The following is an 18,850-nucleotide window of genomic DNA, read 5'->3' on the forward strand; positions in this document are numbered from 1 at the left end:
ACCCTTCGTTAACCTTAATTATTCCCTCAACACCTGAGAGCAAATTCAACTTAAGTGGGGGGCCTATCATTGTCACATAAACGCATCAGACCAATTATTGTTGGGTGCATAGTGTTCATGCAACAAGCTGTCTCCATGGCAAAGGAAACAAATAAGTTATGTGACCCTAGATAAAATACTTTGTTTTTCATCTTCATCACTGTTATTAGTGCCAAATAGAAAACGTATAATTATATTTCTTTAGAGCCCTCTATTTAAATTAAAATGTGATTTTCTGCAGAATATAGGCCTAGGCTACTATCTTGACAAGGCATTGTGAGATGGTTATGTGTTTCTGAGACTCCAACGTACATTGACAATCCTCTTATAGTGTGCCTTACCGAATATGGATTAGGTCCGGGTGCAGCACCCGTTTTGCCTACAGGTCACTTTGAAAGGGCTTTGATTGAATTGGCGTGGTTGATCTTGGCCTGCTATAATTTATAATATATATTCATTAGATATTCAATATAAATACGTTTTACATTGAAGAAAATATCGCTTTATTTTGCATGCTTTTGTAGTCTACGTTTCTGCAACCTGTTGAGCATCAGGTAACCTTTGCTTGTCAAGAAGGATACTTTACACGGATACATAATGTTAGTCTGTTTGATTCTAATGAGCTAACATTATAAGGTGAGAAAAATGTTATTTGAGTGTAGTGGAGCAGACCTGTTTAAGGCGCGCTAGCCTCTTCAAGCGCCAACAACGGCATGTAAGGAGCTCTCCAGGGTGCTGAAGTTGACTGACAACGGAGCTCCTGCCTCTGCCTCACTCTATGGTAGAGACCAGAAAGATAATGAGGTGTTGTGCCTTCAACTGGGCAACGGTATGACATTTCACATGAGTGAAAATATAGAGAATACTGGAATGGTGAGGTGAGGATTACTGCAAAAAAACAGGAGTGTTAAAAAAACTATCCTCAGACTTCACAGCTTTCAAAAAGGCCAAAGAAAGCAATGGTAAGTGCAACATATTATGATTAAAGCTATGCTATTCAAGAGTGTCTCTTTGAGATAACATGCTATCAAATACAGTGATCTCACTCTCACATAGCCTACTTTGTGTTAACACTATGCAGTTTATAAAACTTTGAAGTAGCCTAACCCTTATTATAAATTATGTTCAAATGAATAGGCTAACCTAATCTTTTTTTGCAGATGTTTTTGGTTTGGTTTATAATGCTTTGATGTAGGATCAGATCACAGCTCACCAATACGGATACTCCAGCAGGATAATGCAACATATTCCTCTAAATGTTAGAGGTGTGCTATGGGACTTATCCAACTATCCCTATGGCCCCATCTTCAAGAGCAGACACAGCCTTGCAACTCTGCCATTCTATAACTTTCTGCTATGGGTCCTGCTCGGGGTTTTGACGTTTCCATGCTGTGTCCAGTGTTTAATCTTCAAAGTTGGGGTCCTTGGGCCCTGGAACTGCGACCCGGTCTACTCCAAGGCCCTACCTGCGCTGGCCGCTAAACTGGCCGTGGGCAGAATAAACGAGGATTTCAGTTTAGATTTGGGCAGCAAATTGGACTTTGTGATCCTGCAAGAAGCATGTGAAACGTCTAAAGCATTGACAACATTTGTGTACTACGAGAAGATGGTGGACGGTTTCGTCGGACCCACGAATCCAGGATACTGTGACGCAGCCTCACTTCTGGGCAAAAACTGGGATAAAGCTATCTTTTCCTGGGCATGTATTAACTATGAGTTGGATCGAATCAAGAGCTACCCAACCTTCGCACGGACACTGCCGTCACCTACACGGGTGTTGTTCACCGTGTTGAAGCATTTCAGTTGGGCCAACATCGGCATCGTGTCTTCCAATGAGGATATCTGGATAGACACCGCAGGTAAAGTGGCCAACTCCCTGCGGAGCCAGGGACTTCCCGTTGGCATAGTAGCGTCGGTGGGAATGAACGAGACGGAGATGGAAAGCACACTGAGCAGAATCCAGGCTGCTGGAGAGATCAAAGGCAAGTGTTTTTAAGAACATATTTACCTTCTATTTGATGAAGTTTTGTTTACTGAAAAGATACGAGTGAAATAAGTGCAGGCTATGCTATCAAGCCTCACAAGACTGTTTAAAAAAAGAAATTGTTTTAAACTAGGCAACAGAAAATCTGAGCCTGATCAGTTTAAAGGGGTAATCCGCAGTTGAAACAATAACAAATCACTGAGGGATGGGGCTGGAGAAATGTAACCACTCTCAAATTCTTAGAAAGAGCTATGGATATAAGTACTAACCATCCATTATATCAACATAATAGTTTTAACCATGTTTTGAGGCTATAAAGTGTTTGTTTACATTTACTTTGTTTACAAACATTTGAGTACAACAAGCAGTGGCGATTTTATCATGTAAATCTTGGTGGGGCAAACTTTTTTTATGCATGTCAGCAAAGCCACTACCCAACACTAAACAATACATGATTTGCATTATAATGGTGACAAAGGTGCCCAAAAACTGTTTGGACCTACATAAAGCTGTCCCACCAGCAGATCTTTCCTTTCAGCACTATGGAGTGAATCCTTACTTACCACTGCTACACCTGGCTATCAGCGGAGCCTTGTCTGGCAGCGAAGCAATTCATTCAGGATTATTTACTGCCTTTTTAAAAATCATAGCTGATATGGCTGACTTGCTTAAACAAATGTGGTTACTACTGACTCCTTGTGGATTTGTGTAAGTCGATAAGAACTACATTCTCCTTCAATAATAACAAACTCCAAAATTAGTTTAGACTTTTGAACCATACACAAACATTATTACATTTATGTTCAGTAAATTCATAATGTTTGTTCTTATATCATTAATACTTAACTCTAAGTATAAGCAAGTGCAAGCAACAAGCTGAGGTTGGCCTATTTGTTCAGCACTTTCAGGATGGACACCAACAAAAATTCAGATGTTATTTCAGATAAATTCAACAAGATGATGAGGCCTTAACTTTACTCTGCTTTAAGTCACCACACACAGAGAGAGAGAGAGAGAGAGAGAGAGAGAGAGAGAGAGAGAAAGAGAGAGAGAGAGAGAGAGAGAGATGGCGAGAGAGAGAGAGAGAGAGAGAGAGAGAGAGAGAGAGAGAGAGAGAGAGACTCGGTTCGCCTACCATTTGAAATATTTTATTAGGCCTATGTAGTCTAAAAAGGAAGGAAAATACGATCATGAGGATACACTTTTATATACAATATCTTGACGCACAGACCACTGTCACGGCCCCTACCTGCTCTGTCTACTGGGTTTAGCTGTGCTTACTTCCTGCAGGAGATTGGCGGGCAGTGTAGGAGAGGTGTGTGAGCTAGGAGGGTTGTCACTGCTGAGGCGGCACACCTGTGAAAGCTCAGCTGTGGCATAAAGGCACTGTTTCCCCGTTCAGCAAGAGATTCCTCTCTCCATGCATACCTTTGGTTGTTTCGTTGTGTCTTTGGCAGTTGAGACCTAATTTACTGACCTTCATGCCTCATCTGATTATTGTTGAGTGTTTACTTTATTTCTGGAATAAATTCATTTTGTTATTCCTTTACTCAGTGTGTGGTTTCCCATTGTGTGTTGTAATCTTGAGCCAGGTTGTATCACAGCATATTGCGCAAACAAAACAACCCTCGCAAAATCAACTGGAATTACATGGGTCTGTTACTGTTTATAACAAATATTTGAACGGTGAGAATGTCACTGGCAAACATGGTTACAGACCCAACAACATTATATAGTATCTCATCAAGAAAAGCACATGAGCTAATTATAATACATAAAGTAAGCTAAACAATGAAATTATTCCAACATTGCCTAAATTGATGAATAAGGAACTAATGAGAGACCTATAGAAGCAATAGGCCTATAACAATTGAGATGTACAAACTAGGGCATAAGGGAACGATGACGGCATAAGAGGCAATCCATAATTTCGATTAAGACATTAATGAGTGAGCTAAGATGGACTAGTCAATATAACTTTGTTCAGCGCTTTTGAAATGTACAGCGACAGAATTCAGAACATGGGCCGCTCTTACAGTATTCTCTCTGTACACCAAGTCAGAACTGTAGGATAAATAGAGGGCGTATAAGCAGAAAATGAAAGCTCTTACAGTATTCAATTACATTTCTCAAAAACAGATTATAGGCTACATGTGCACCACCAAGTAAGAACAGTAGGCTACGTTCTGAGGGGGAAAGGGACCAAAATAGGCACATGGGTTACTAACAGCTTACTACACAACAGACACTTAGTATTAGTGTAATACAGTACAGTGCATTCGGAAAGTATTCAGACCCCTTTTCCCACATTTTGTTATGTTACAGCCTTATTCTAAAAGGGATTACATTTTGTTTCTCTCATCAATCTACACACTACAGCATAATGACAAAGCAAATTTTTTAGAATGTTTTGCACATTTTATTAAATAAAAAACAAATCACATGTACGTAAGTATTCAGACACTTTACTCAGTACTTTGTTGAAGCACCTTTGGCAGCAGTTACAGCCTTGAGTCTTCTTGGGAACGACGCTACAAGCTTGGCACACCTGTATTCGCTGCTGATCCTCTCAAGCTCTGTCAGGTTGGATGGGGAGCATCGCTACACAGCTATTTTCAGGTCTCTCCAGAGGTGTTCGATCGGGTTCATGTCCGGGCTCTGGTTGGGCCACTCAATGATATTCAGAGACCTGTCCCAAAGGCACTCGTGTGTTGTCTTGGCTGTGTGCTTAGGGTCGTTGTCCTGTTGGAAGGTGAACCTTCGCCCCAGTCTGAGGTCCTGAGCGCTCTGGAGCAGGTTTTCATCAAGGATCTCTCTGTACTTTGCTCTGTTTATCTTTCCCTCAATCCTGACTAGTTTTCCAGTCCCTGCCGCTGAAAAACATTCCCCAATATCCCCCTGGCATATTACATAATTTATGCAGCAGCATAAAATACATTTTTGGACTCACAGTTGTTGTGCTCTGCTCACTTAAATAGGAAGGTGGCGCGGTGATCCTTCTTGTTGGCAAATTTTGTCTTCAAACTTTGTTATCAAAGTCTGGCATTCTCTGGATTTGTGGTGCTTTCAAGACACCTGGAACTCTGAAAAAACAAAGTTGAATCATGACGTCAGTGATCTTCAGGTCGGAGCTCTAGAAAGAGGCCAGAGTTCCCGACTTGCAATTCCGAGTTGGATGTCCGTTCAAAGCATATTTTCCCAGTCGGAGCTCGTTTTTTCCCAAGTTCCAGTTGTCTTGAACTCACTGATTTCTGAGTTTCGAGTTTTCAAATGTTTCAATGTGGCAGAAGTCATGCTGGATGGGCACTTCTAATGTAAATCTATGGTAGCACCAAATGGGGCTTGAACTGCCTAGCTCTCCCTGTAGATTCTGCAGGGACGTTGTGTCCCCCCATGAGTGACAGAATCCTGAGCCAATCACGGCACAACTAGAGAAGATTAACAATGCCAAAACTCTGTATTTTCCGCTGGCTGCCCTTCCACCACAGAAAGCACTGAGCTAGGCTGAAACACCTGCTTTTTGGAGCTGCCTTACTAAATAAAGCAAGAAAGAGACCATATTCCTATGCAGCTTTATTCAATCAATACATTTGTTTTTCCATTGTTTGCAAACTGATATGTGACACAAATTAAATAACATGTAAAACACGCACAAAAATAATTTAAAAAACAACAGGTGGGGCTCAAAACAGGTATGAATGACAGGTCGCCACTGACAACAAATCAGATCAAATTTAATTTGTCACATGCGCCGAATACAACAGGTGTACCTTACAGTGAAATGCTTACTTACAAGCCCTTCACTAACAATGCAGTTTTAAGAAAAAATAAGTGTTAAGAAAGTATTTACTAAATAAACTGAAGTAAACAATAAATAAAAATTTAAAAATTAAAAAAATTAAAAAGAAGAAAATAGAAAATAACTAATAATTAAAGAGTAACAATAAAATAACAGTAGCGAGACTATATACAGGGAGTACCGGTACAGAGTCAATGTGCGGGGGCACCGGTTAGTCGAGGTAATTAAGGTAATATGTACATGTAGGTTGAGGTAAAGTGACTATGCATAGATAATAAACAGAGATTAGCAGCAGCGTAATGGTTAGCCATTCAGGAGTCTTATGGCTTGGGGGTAGAAACTGTTAAGAAGCCTTTTGGACCTAGACTTGCCGCTCCGGTACCGCTTGCCATGCGTAGCAGGGAGAACAGTCTATGAGTAGGGTGGCTGGAGTTTTGGGAACTTTTAGGGCCTTCCTCTGACACCGCCTGGTATAGAGGTCCTGGATGGCAGGAAGCTTGGCCCCAGTGATGTACTGGGCCGTACGCACTACCCTCTGTAGTGCCTTGCGGTCGGAGGCCGAGCAGTTGCCATACCAGGCAGTGATGAACCCGTCAGGATGCTCTCGATGATGCAGCTGTAGAACCTTTTGATGATCTGAGGACCCATGCCAAATCTTTTCAGTCTCCTGAGGGGGAATAGGTGTTGTCGTGCCCTCTTCATGACTGTCTTGGTGTGTTTGGACCATGACAGTTTGAGGGGATGTGAACACCAAGGAACTTGAAGCTCTCAACCTGCTCCACTACAGCCCCGTTGATGAGAATGGGGGCTTGCTCGACCTTCCTTTTCCTGTAGTCCACAATCATCTCCTTAATCTTGATCACGTTGAGGGAGAGGTTGTTGTCCTGGCACCACACTGCCAGGTCTCTGACCTCCTCCCTGTAGACTGTCTCATTGTTGTTGGTGATCAGTCCTACCACTGTTGTGTCATCGGCAAACTTAATGTTTGTGTTGGAGTTGTGCTTGGCCATGCAGTCATGGGTGAACAGGGAGTACAGGAGGGGACTGAGCACGCACCCCTGATGGGACCCTGTGTTGAGGATCTGCTTGGCAGATGTGCTGTTACATACCTTTACCATTTGGGAGCGTCCCGTCAGGAAGTCCAGGATCCAGTTGCAGAGGGAAGTGTTTCGTCCCAGGGTCCTTAGCTTAGTGACAAGCTTTGAGGGTACTATGGTGTTGAACGCTGAGCTGTAGTCAATGAATAGGATTCTCAAGTAGGCGTTCCTTTTGTCCAGGTGGGAAAGGGCAGTGTGGAGTGCGATTGTGTCATCTGTGTATCTGTTGGTGCGGTATGCAATTTGGAGTGGGTCTAGGGTTTCTGGGATAATGGTGTTGATGTGAGCCATGACCAGCCTTTCAATGCACTTCATGGCTACAGACGTGAGTGCTACGGGTCGGTAGTCATTTAGGCAGGTTATCTTGGTGTTCTTGGGCACAGGGACTATGGGGGTCTGCATGAAACAACAAGCTTATATTTTGGGTTCTGATGGGGTACGACAGTTGTACAGTGGCTTGCGAAAGTATTCATCCCCCTTGGCATTTTTCCTATTTTGTTGCCTTACAACCACTAATTAAAATAGATTTTTGGAGGGTTTGTATCATTTGATTTAAACAACATGCCTACCACTTTGAAGATTGTGAAACAAACAAGAAATAAGACAAAACAACTTAAGCGTGCGTAACTATTCACCCCAACAAAGTCAATACTTTGTAGAGCCACCTTTTGCAGCAATTACAGCTGCAAGTCTCTTGGGGTACGTCTCTATACGTTTGGCACATCTAACCACTGGGATTTTTGCCTATTCTTCAAGGCAAAACTGTTCCAGCTCCTTCAAGTTAAATGGGTTCTGCTGGTGTACAGCAATATTTAAGTCATACCACAGATTCTCAATTGGATTGAGGTCTAGGCTTTGACTAGGCCCTTCCAAGACATTTGAATGTTTCCCCTTAAACCACTCGAGTGTTGCTTTAGCAGTATGCTTAGGGTCATTGTCCTGCTGGAAGGTGAACCTTCATCCCAGTCTCAAATCTTTGGAAGACTGAAACAGGTTTCCCTCAAGAAATTTCCTGTATTTAGCGCCATCCATCATTCCTTCAATTCTGAACAGTTTCAGAATTGATGCCCTCCTTGACTGGTCCCTGTCGATGAAAAACATTCCCACAGCATGATGCTGCCACCACCATGCTTCACTGTGGGGATGGTGTTCTCGGGGTGATGCGAGGTGTTGGGTTTGCGCCAGACAGCATTTTCCTTGATGGCCAAAAAGCAAAATGTTAGTCTCATCTGACCAGAGTACCTTCTTCCATATGTTTAGGGAGTCTCCTATTTTTTTCTTTAAGCAATGGCTTTTTTCTGGCCACTCTTCCGTAAAGCCCAGCTCTGTGGAGTGTATGGCATAAAGTGGTCCTGTGGACAGATACTCCAATCTCCGCTGTGGAACTTTGCAGCTCCTTCAGGGTTATCTTTGGTCTCTTTGCTGCCTCTCTGATTAATGCCCTCCTTGCCTGGTCTGTGAGTTTTGGTGGTTGGCCCTCTCTTGGAAGGTTTGTTATGGTTCCATATTCTTTCAATTTTTTAATAACGGATGTAATGGTACTCAGTGGGCTGTTCAAAGTTTAGGATATTTTTTTATAACCCAACCCTGATCTGTACTTCTCCATAACATTGTACCTGACCTGTTTGGAGAGCTCCTTGGTCTTCATATTGCCGCTTGCTTGGTGGTGCCTCTTGCTTAGTGGTGTTGCAATCTCTTGGGCCTTTCAGAACAGGTGTATATATATTGAGATCATGTGACACTTGCACACAGGTGGACATTGCACACAGGTGGATTGCACACAGGAGATTGCACACAGGTGGACATTATTTAACTAATTATGTGACTTCTGAAGGTAATTTATTGTACCAGATCTTATTTAGGGGCATCATACATATGCACGCACCACTTTTCCGTTTTTTATTTTTTATTCTTTGAAACAAGTTCATTTTTTCATTTCACTTCACCAATTTGGACTATTTTGTGTATGTCCATTAAATGAAACCCAAATAAAAATCTATTTAAATTTCAGGTTGTAATGCAACAAAATAGGAAATACACCAAGGGGGATGAATACTTTGCAAGGCACTGTACATATAATTTATTTTTATATCCCAAATGTTATGTAGCAACTGCAGATTGCCCCTTTAAGGTGGCGATCCCTCACTGTCTCTGTCCTGTGTGTTCCAGTGATCATCATGTGCATGCACTCTGCTCTGATTGGTGGGGAGCAGCAGACAGCCTTCCTGCTGAAGGCCCATGAGATGGGTCTGACGAAGGGCCGCTACGTGTTTGTCCCCTACGACACCCTGCTCTACAGCCTGCCCTACTCCAACACATCCTACTTCCCCCTGCAAAACAACACCAAGCTGCGGCAGGCCTACGACGCCGTGCTCACCATCACTGTGTCCTCAGATCTGATGTCATTCAACGAGGCGTTCAACATGGCCAAGAGGTTTGAGGAACTCACCATATCACTGGTCCCACAGCAGGTGAGGAGGGTGATTCTTGATATTTTCAATTGTGGGATGTGAGTGGATTCCATCTGAATTTCAATTGATTGTTATGTTATTACATTGTTATTACAATAGTATTATAAATATGCCATTGATTGTATTTATTGAACATTGGTTATGTAGAGAAACACCATATGTCATTTGATATACAACTTTTTTGGGGGTGAGTTTTAGATCAGTGTATCACTCTCAGTTTGAGAAAAGCTAATCATTTTAACCAAATAAACCATTTATCAATGGCCTTGCATTCCAGGTCAACCCCCTGTTTGGAACCATCTACAACAGTATTTACGTCCTAGCCAAAGCCATGCACAATGCCAGGAGAGCTGGCCAGTGGCTCTCCGGGCCCAACCTAGCTTATTTCACCAGGAACATGACGTTCTCTGGCTTCAACCAGAAGATCAAGATAGACACTGAAGGGGAGAGCCAGACCAACTATGTCATCCTGGACTCCGACGGATGGGAGGGTCAGCTGTACCGCTCCTATCTGGTGGACCTGAGCGCTGACATGGTCCGCTTTGCAGGAAAATCCATTCATTTCCCTGGGGGTTCCCCTCCCCCCTCAGACTCCAGCTGTTGGTTTGAACCAAACACAATCTGCACTGGAGGTAGAGCACCTGTTTGTCTGTTAGTTTGTGTCTTTCATTCTTCCATCACACAACCAAACTATGTATTTAGTCTCCATGTCTTACCTGTGTCTCAGGTGTGGAGATAACCTACGTCATAGTGGTGGTTGTGATCATCTTCATTCTGATCGTGGGAGGACTTGGTCTAAGTCTGTTCGTAAGGTAACTCTTCTCACTGTCCTGTTCATCTGTTTCTTACTGTATTTGTATGCTGTTTAGCGGAGGTGTGGACTCGAGTCACATGACTTGGACTCTGAGTCAGACTCGAGTCACAAATATGATGACTTGCAACTCGACTTTGACTTTAACACCAATGACTCGTGACTTAACTTGGACTTGAGCCTTTTGACTCGACCTGACTTGATACCCTCCCCAAGCCCAGATATTAAAAATGATGCTATTAAAAATAGTGTGCAGCGCATCAACTCTTCATTTAACAGATTACAGTTTGAATCGGACAGTAGCCAATCAAATTGTGCCAGCTGAGAAAAAGTTGCGTGTGGCAGTGCAGAGAAACGTCGGCGGGTGAATTCAGACGGAGCCCTTGGAAAGATTGATACCCCAAATTATTATTTTCGGATATAAAGACTACGATGTATCAACAAAAAACGGATTGCAACTTGCAAAACATGCGGGAAGAAAATTACAGACGGAGGCGCAACAACTTCCAACTTTGTTCGACATTTGAAGCTGCACAAAGAACGGTAAGTCGTGGCTAATATAGCAGACAGCTATATAATTTATATATTTGCTAGTGTAGCATGTAGGCTAACATAACGTTAAATCAATGAGCCTCCACACAGTCAGTCAGTGCGGGAACGTGAACATTGCACCCAAGATTGAGCTACAACTGGCTCGGCAGTTGGTAGCCTAAATCCTGCCTGATGTTACTGATGTTCCTAAAACCATTGACATACGTTAGACTACTGTGTGTGTGTGTGTGTGTGTGTGTGTGTGTGTGTTTGTTTGTTTGTTTGTTTGTTTGTTTGTTTGTTAAGGTTGGGCGATTGTGTACAAGCCTACATCGCCCGATTGCGCCCCATAGCGATCCTCGATAGTCTATCGCTATGGGGGGTCTTTCTCATGGTTAAACATGTATTTCCATGGAAATATAAAGTTTATTTGGAAAGTAATAAATATATATATTTTTTAAAAGCATTCATGATTTGCGTCAATGTAATATACTAACTATTACTCTTGTTAAAAATATGAAGTGGTATTACATTTGGTGAAGAGCACATTATGACTTGTTTGGGACTCTAAACTCAAAGTTTAGGACTTGAGACTTGACTTGAGACTTGTCGGTTTTGACTTGAGACTTGACTCGGACTTGCCTGTCTTGACTTGAGACTTGACTTGGGACTTGAGTGCTAAGACTTGAGACTTACTTGTAAAACAATGACTTGGTCCCACCTCTGCTGTTTAGATACATAGAGACTAAAAACCCAGACAGAGATAGTTGCTATTGCTTTGCTGTGACCTTGGCTGACATGCTCTCTGATTGGCTGGTAGGAGGAGAATCCAGCAGATCCAGTTGGTGAAGGGGCCCAATCGGATCCTACTGACTCTAGAGGACCTCACGTTCATCAACCCTCAACTTAGCAAGAGGGTAAATATATTTCCCCATGTGATTCTCTACAACATTACCTCTTTCTGATATACTGTATGTTCAGTCATCTATTTTATGCCTCATAGAAAATCACTCTAGAGGACCTGAGTGAATCTAAAAGTGCAATAGACAACAACAGTATGCATTCAGGAGACCCGCACCACTCTGTGAACAGCATCACTACCGCAACACATGACACCACAAATGTAGCTGTCTATGAGGTAGGTTGACGACGTTGACCGTTGAACAACAAGTCGACTTTTCATCCCTATCCTAAAATATTTCAATGAGACTTGTAGAGAATGGAGCCAAAATAAAACCAAATTTTCTTTCATGGCTTCAAAGGGCGACTGGGTGTGGCTGAAAAAGTTTGAAGAAGGACATTTCAAGGAAGTCAAGCAGAGCACCACCAAGATCTTTACAAAGGTAAAACCAAAACATAACAACAGTAAGTTCAAGCACAAGTACAGTGAATTGCTTGCGAGCTCTACTCAACAGTGCAGTAATCAATTTCTAAAACAGTATAAAAATCTAAAATAAATATATACTGTGTATATATAATAAAGAAAACATGAGAAATAAGAGATGAAGCTATATACAGGGTCAGTGCCAATACCATATTTACAATGTATAGAGTCATGTCTGGGATGTGGGTTTGTTTTTGTTAACTTTGGGGTCTTAATTCTGTGTGAATGTGTCCAGATGAAGGATCTGCGAAATGAGAACATCAATCCGTTCCTGGGGTTTTTCACAGACTGTGACATGTTTGCCGTGGTGACGGAGCATTGTTCCCGTGGCAGTCTGCAGGACCTCCTGAGGAACGATGACGTCAAGCTGGAGTGGATGTTCAAGTCTTCTTTGTTGCTGGACCTAATCAAGGTATAACATGTTTGACACATCATGTTGCAACACTTTTTCCACAGTTCTAATTTGTCCCAATAAGATAAAAAATATCTTCTAAAAACTTTCGGCCAGCAGTTCATGTTTCGGCCAGCAGATCAAACGTTTAAAATGTTTTTCTGGTACTTTGTCATAAGTAACACCAATGGTTTACCAGTTCTGATCATATTGGCCTCTCAGGGTATGAAGTATCTGCACCATCGAGAGTTCCCTCACGGTCGGCTGAAGTCACGGAACTGTGTGGTGGACGGTCGCTTCGTCCTCAAGATCACAGACTACGGCTTTAACGAGCTGCTGGAATCCCAGAAATCCCCCAAAAATCTAGTTCCACCTGAAGGTAACATCTATGCCTAGATCTGCACTTTTGTTTTTGAAAATGTTCACTCTTCCATATCACGTTAAAGGAGCCGTGTGGTCAACAACATATATTTTTTTGTTAATGCCTTGTTAGAGTTGTTTGAAAAGAATTGATAGTTACACTTCAGATTGTTTTGCATGGGTGGGGTTTTGGACCGCTTGGTGACATCATAACAAAGAGAGTTTGCCCTCCTCTCTGCCAATAGCAGTTTCTTTGCAGGTTACACATCCCTCCCACTAGGCTCCTCCAGTTAGGCCCCTCTCTCAGACCACTCCATAACAGTCCTAGCAAAATTCTTGCTTAGAAATTGCATTTAACTAAGAAGCTATTTTTGTTTGTTTTTGACTATTTTAATTGAAAACAATCACAGTAAGGTACTTAATTGTTACACAGAAATGATTTGATATCGAGATAAAAATGGCTGCATTGGACCTTTAAAGATGGACTTGACACACATTCATTTGTATTTCTAGTTTGTGAATATAATCTATGTCATTTAGATTCTGTATGCTTCCCAGGTGCTGCATTTAACTACCTTGCCAATATCGTGACCCTGTGCCTCTCTATCTCAGATCAGTTTTGGACAGCTCCAGAGTTCCTCCGAGACGTGGAGAACTCTCGGAAGGGGACCTATAAAGGAGATGTGTATAGTTTTGCCATTATACTCCAAGAGGTGGTTGTCCGAGGACTTCCATATTGCATGCTGGGTCTGACTCCTGCGGGTAGGTCTGGGGAATACAAAACAAGCAAAACCATACAATCCACTCTTAGAGGCATTTTTTTGTTTTAGCTTGAGGTCATTTTTCTGTCATCTGTGAATCAACATCAATTGATTGATTTGTTATACTGGTATCTATCGAGGAATGTCAGAGTTGTAAATCACAATAATTCCCCTATCTACAGTGTATAATGTAGCTACATATTGTACATACAGAATTTCTGCTTTGCTTTGACAAGCTGTCTAGTACCAGCGGACAATAAACTGTGTAATGAGTTGTTCTGCTCCCGTGCTGCTGTACAGTATAACCTCTCTCCCCTCTTTCTCTCTCCCTCACAATCAGAGATCATCCGTAAGGTGAAGAAGCCTCCTCCCATGTGCAGGCCCACGGTGGCCCCAGATCAGGCTCCTCTGGAGTGTATCCAGCTGATGAAACAGTGCTGGAGCGAACAGCCTGACCGCAGACCAGCCTTCGATGAGATCTTTGACCAGGTCAGAAACCCTCATTTGTCTCCATGGTTATCTGCTGTCAGTGTCATAGCAGGGTAATGCAGGGAATATGTCTGAGTAATTATGAGCTGTGGACAGCAGAAATTGGTCTGTCAGCACTCATTGGCCATGTCCGAAATCTGTCTTGCCTACTGCTTAATAAAACAACATACTGTGTACTAATCGTATTACATACTGTTTAGAACGTACTGTTTAGGAAAAATGAATGCAGTAAGCAACATATATTAACATACTAGGCTCACCCATCCTGAGAATGTCATCTAATAATGCTCAATTGCGTTGATTCCCAATCATTCATTCATTCATTCAGGTACAGCGCGTTCCCTTCTCTCATTATCAGCTGATTATCAGCTCTTGTCAAACACACATGAGTCTGGAATAGGGTCGCAAAATTAAAAGAACTTTCAATAAATTCCCTGGTCTTCCTGAAATTCGGGTTGGAGGATTCACGGAATCATGAGGGAGTAAGCAGGAAATGCGGAATCCTCCACCCAGGATTTCTGGAAAACCAGGGAATTTATTGAAAGTTCACGGGATTGTGCAACCCTCGTCTGAAAAGACAATTCTCTTCCTCAATAGTGTGCAGCGTATTCTACTAGATGAAAAGCCGTGTAATTTAACATCCTGGCATATAAAGCATACTTTATTTTTGACATTTCAAGTACTATAAAACTTTTTATTTTCGTATACCTAAAATGCAAACGCTGCGCAGTTTTGCAGTCCTTCTCATACAGCTGCAACTGTATATGCATTCGTAAATCAAGACCTTTCTTGAGTTGGGCTCTGGAATGGTACAACTGTTGAGAATGTGAGTCTATGGTTGTTGTGGGGGAAAGGGGTTGAGTGTGTGTGTGTGTGTGTGTGTGTGTGTGTGTGTGTGTGTGTGTGTGTGTGTGTGTGTGTGTGTGTGTGTGTGTGTGTGTGTGTGTGTGTGTGTGTGTGTGTGTATCCCGCAACTGTTGCGAGGGAGTAAAATATGTTAGGGACAATATAGGATGATTCACAATAACTGTTTGCTAATATAATAATTGCTTGCCATAATCTAATTTTGGTAATGGCGAGACTAGTGAGCGGTAAAAATCCTTTGGATAAATTGCCTACATTACTACAAATATTAATAGCTAATTATGGAAAATAAGATAAACAGGATTTTTAAAGTATGTATGTATGTGTATATATATATAGATAGATATATATTTTTTAATGGCTATATATAATACAAATCGAGGTGAGGGTTGATCTACTTCTGTTCTGTGGGTGGCACTGTGTTCTTTCTGAAGGATGGGTCCCGGTGTCTCCGGGGCTATGGGATCCGGGGGGTCGGGGTGATCTGCAGGGCATTGGGATGACAACCCAACTCGGGATGAGGAGGGCTATTAGCGGGTGGAATAGTGGGGACCAATTGGAGGTTTACTTAGTAGCAATGCAAATATCATGGTACAGCTATATAGACACTCAATCATCATGTTACTTTTTAATGGTACGTTTACAAACATATATTTTGATAAAAATAATTGAAAGTTATGTCTCATTATGGTAAGTGGTGAAATAAGTATAGCCAGTTATAATTGGAATGGCTTAGCAGATAATAAGAAAAGACGATCAGTATTTACCTGGCTAAAAGAGAAGGAATATAATATCTATTGTTTACAGGAAACTCATTCAACAATTTTAGATGCAGTTTTGTGGAAAAAGGACTGGGTGGGCAAAATCTATTTCTCCCATGGGCAAAGAAATTCAAAAGGGGTGATGATATTAATTAACAGTAATTTTGATCCAAATGTGCAAATTGTCCAAACAGATCAGGAAGGTAGATGGATCATTTTAAATAATATGTTATTGGACAATAAACATATATGGCTTATTAACCTATACGGTCCAAATAATGATGATCCAAGCTTCTTTGAAAATATATATAAGAATTGATCAACTCTGCAGGCAACACTAGACTATATTATTATGGTGGGAGATTTTAATACGGTCTTAAATACCTCTATGGACCGGAAAGGAAATCACACTACAAACTATCACCCTCAGGCACTTAAGGAAATCATGAATGTCATGGATATATTGGAACTAGTGGATATATGGAGGCTTAAATACTCTGACCTAGTGAGATATACATGGCGGAGGCTCAATCAAGCTAGTCGTCTTGTACCTTTTTATGTCATTCTCTCTGGCACCAAAAGTTAACAAACTGTTGATAGGGGACAGAATGCAGTCAGATCATCACATTTATTTATTTAACTAGGCAAGTCAGTTGAGAACAAATTCTTATTTACAATGACAGCCTAGGAACAGTGGGTTACCTGCCTTGTTCAGGGGCAGAAAGACAGATTTTTACCTTGGAAGCTCGCGATTTGATCTAGCAATCTTTCGGTTATTGGCCCAACACTCTAACCACTAGGCTACCTGCCGCCTCATCACATAATTGGCATATATATTACTCTTACAGAATTTCCACGTGGGCGAGGATATTGGAAATTTAATCAAAGCCTACTGAATGATAGCATGTTTATAACTAGGACAGAAGAATTTATAACTGACTTTTTCTGACATAACATAGGTACAGCAGATCCCCTTATTGTATGGGACACTTTTAAATATGCCTTTAGAGGCCATGCAATTCAGTACTCATCTATAAAACAAAAGCAATTTAGATCAAGAGTCCATATTAACCAAGGAAATTGAAGGACGAACAGAACAGATAGATAGAAATAGAAACTGTACCATAGAGGCACAGAATTAGTTAGAGGAAAAACAAAAAGAAATGGAGGAATTTATTCAAGAAAGATCCAGTGTAATATATTATAAAAAATAAGGCGAACTGGATGGAATATAGGGAAAAATGCACCAAATTCTTTTTCAATCTTCAACATAGAAATGCTACCAATTTTTTTTTATTGAAACTTGTTACAAGTGATAGAGTCACACATGATTTACCAAATGATATTTTGGAAGAGGAAGTTGTCACGATCGTCTATAGGAGAGAGAGAGGACCAAGGCGCAGCGCGTGAAAAATACATCTTCTCTTTATTATAAGAAGGAAAAAATAAAACAAAACAACAAACAGACGACCGTGAAGCTATAAATACAAATAGTGCTGACACAAACACTACACATAGACAATTACCCACAAAACAGCTAAAGCCTATGGTTGCCTTAAATATGGCTCCCAATCAGAGACAACCATAACCAGCTGTCTCTAATTGAGACCCAATTCAGGCAACCATAGACTTTCCTAGACACCTACACTGAACACTAAACCATCTACTCTACTAAACCCCCTAAACCATACAACACCCTAGACAATACAAAAACACACAAACCTCCCCATGTCACACCCTGACCTAACTAAAATAATAATGAAAACAAAGATAACTAAGGCCAGGGTGTGACAGAAGTAAAGTACTTTAAGAATATGTTTTTGATTAAGTCGCCTCCATCTCCACTAACCGAAGCTAATTGTATGGATTTTTTTCCTGTTAATAATGTAAAATTAACATCTATAAAGAAAGACTCATGTGAAGGCCAAATTACAGAGGAGGAATTTATTGATGCAATTAAAGCCTTTAAGGCTGGGAAAACTCCAGGGCTGGATGGCATACCAGTGGAAGAATACCAAACTTTTTTTGATACACTCAGAGGACCATTATTAGAATGTTTTAACCACTCCTATATAAATAGTAGATTATCGGACACGCAACAAGAAGGTCTGATTTCATTATTACTGAAACAAGATCCAAGTGATATACAGTGCCTTGCGAAAGTATTCATCCCTCTTAGCGTTTTTCCTATTTTGTTGCATTACAACCTGTAATTTAAATATATTTTTATTTGGATTTCATGTAATGGACACACAAAATAGTCCAAATTGGTGAAGTGAAATGAAACCTAGGAAGAAACCTAGAGAGGAACCAGGCTATGAGGGGTGGGCAGTCATTTTCTGGCTGTACCGGGAACATGGCCAAGATGTTCAAATGTTCATAAATGACCAGCATGGTCAAATAATAGTAATCACAGTGAACAGGTCAGGGGTCCATAGCCGCAGGCAGAACAGTTGAAACTGGAGCAGCAGCACGGCCAGGTGGACTGGGGACAACAAGGAGTCCTCATGCCAGGTAGTCCTGAGGCATGGTCCTAGGGCTCAGGTCCTCCTCCGAGAGAGAGAAAGAAAGAAAGAAAGAAAGAAAGAAAGAAAGAAAGAAAGAAAGAAAGAAAGAAAGAGAGAATTGGAGGGAGCATACTTAAATTCACACAGGACACCGGATAAGACAGGAGAAATACTCCAGATATAACAGACTGACCCTAGCCCCCCGATACATAAACTACTGCAGCATAAATACTGGAGGCTGAGACAGGAGGGGTCAGGAGACACTGGCCCCATCCGATGAAACCCCCAGACAGGGCCAAACAGGCAGGATATAACCCCACCCACTTTGCCAAAGCACAGTCCCCACACCACTAGAGGGATATCTTCAACCACCAACTTACCATCCTGAGTCAAGGCCAAGTATAGCCCACAAAGATCTCCGCCACGGCACAACCCAAGGGTCAGGGACAACGTTGTGGAGAAGTAAAGATCAGGGTTGGGTTATAAAGAAAGATCCAAAACTTTGAACATCCCACTGAGCACCATTAAATCCATTGTAAAAAATGGAAAGAATTTGGCACCCCAACAAACCTGCCAAGAGAGGGCCAACCACCAAAACCCA

General features: G+C 41.5%; 1 protein-coding gene across 1 annotated transcript in view; it reads left to right on the forward strand.

Annotated features, from left to right (window-relative positions):
- The first annotated feature begins 1,276 nt into the window (after positions 1 to 1,276).
- The window catches only part of LOC120018739 (retinal guanylyl cyclase 2-like), a 30,862-nt gene continuing 13,288 nt past the window's right edge, over positions 1,277 to 18,850 (forward strand). The window contains exons 1-11 of the mRNA XM_038961945.1: positions 1,277 to 2,021; positions 9,089 to 9,390; positions 9,668 to 10,022; positions 10,118 to 10,202; positions 11,553 to 11,649; positions 11,736 to 11,870; positions 11,995 to 12,075; positions 12,352 to 12,528; positions 12,730 to 12,886; positions 13,480 to 13,629; positions 13,969 to 14,117. Of these exons, the coding sequence (XP_038817873.1) occupies positions 1,277 to 2,021; positions 9,089 to 9,390; positions 9,668 to 10,022; positions 10,118 to 10,202; positions 11,553 to 11,649; positions 11,736 to 11,870; positions 11,995 to 12,075; positions 12,352 to 12,528; positions 12,730 to 12,886; positions 13,480 to 13,629; positions 13,969 to 14,117 (2,433 nt within the window). The remainder of the gene's footprint in view (positions 2,022 to 9,088; positions 9,391 to 9,667; positions 10,023 to 10,117; positions 10,203 to 11,552; positions 11,650 to 11,735; positions 11,871 to 11,994; positions 12,076 to 12,351; positions 12,529 to 12,729; positions 12,887 to 13,479; positions 13,630 to 13,968; positions 14,118 to 18,850) is intronic.

This window comes from Salvelinus namaycush, chromosome 23, assembly GCF_016432855.1.
Source record: "Salvelinus namaycush isolate Seneca chromosome 23, SaNama_1.0, whole genome shotgun sequence".
Taxonomy (NCBI): Eukaryota; Metazoa; Chordata; class Actinopteri; order Salmoniformes; family Salmonidae; genus Salvelinus; species Salvelinus namaycush.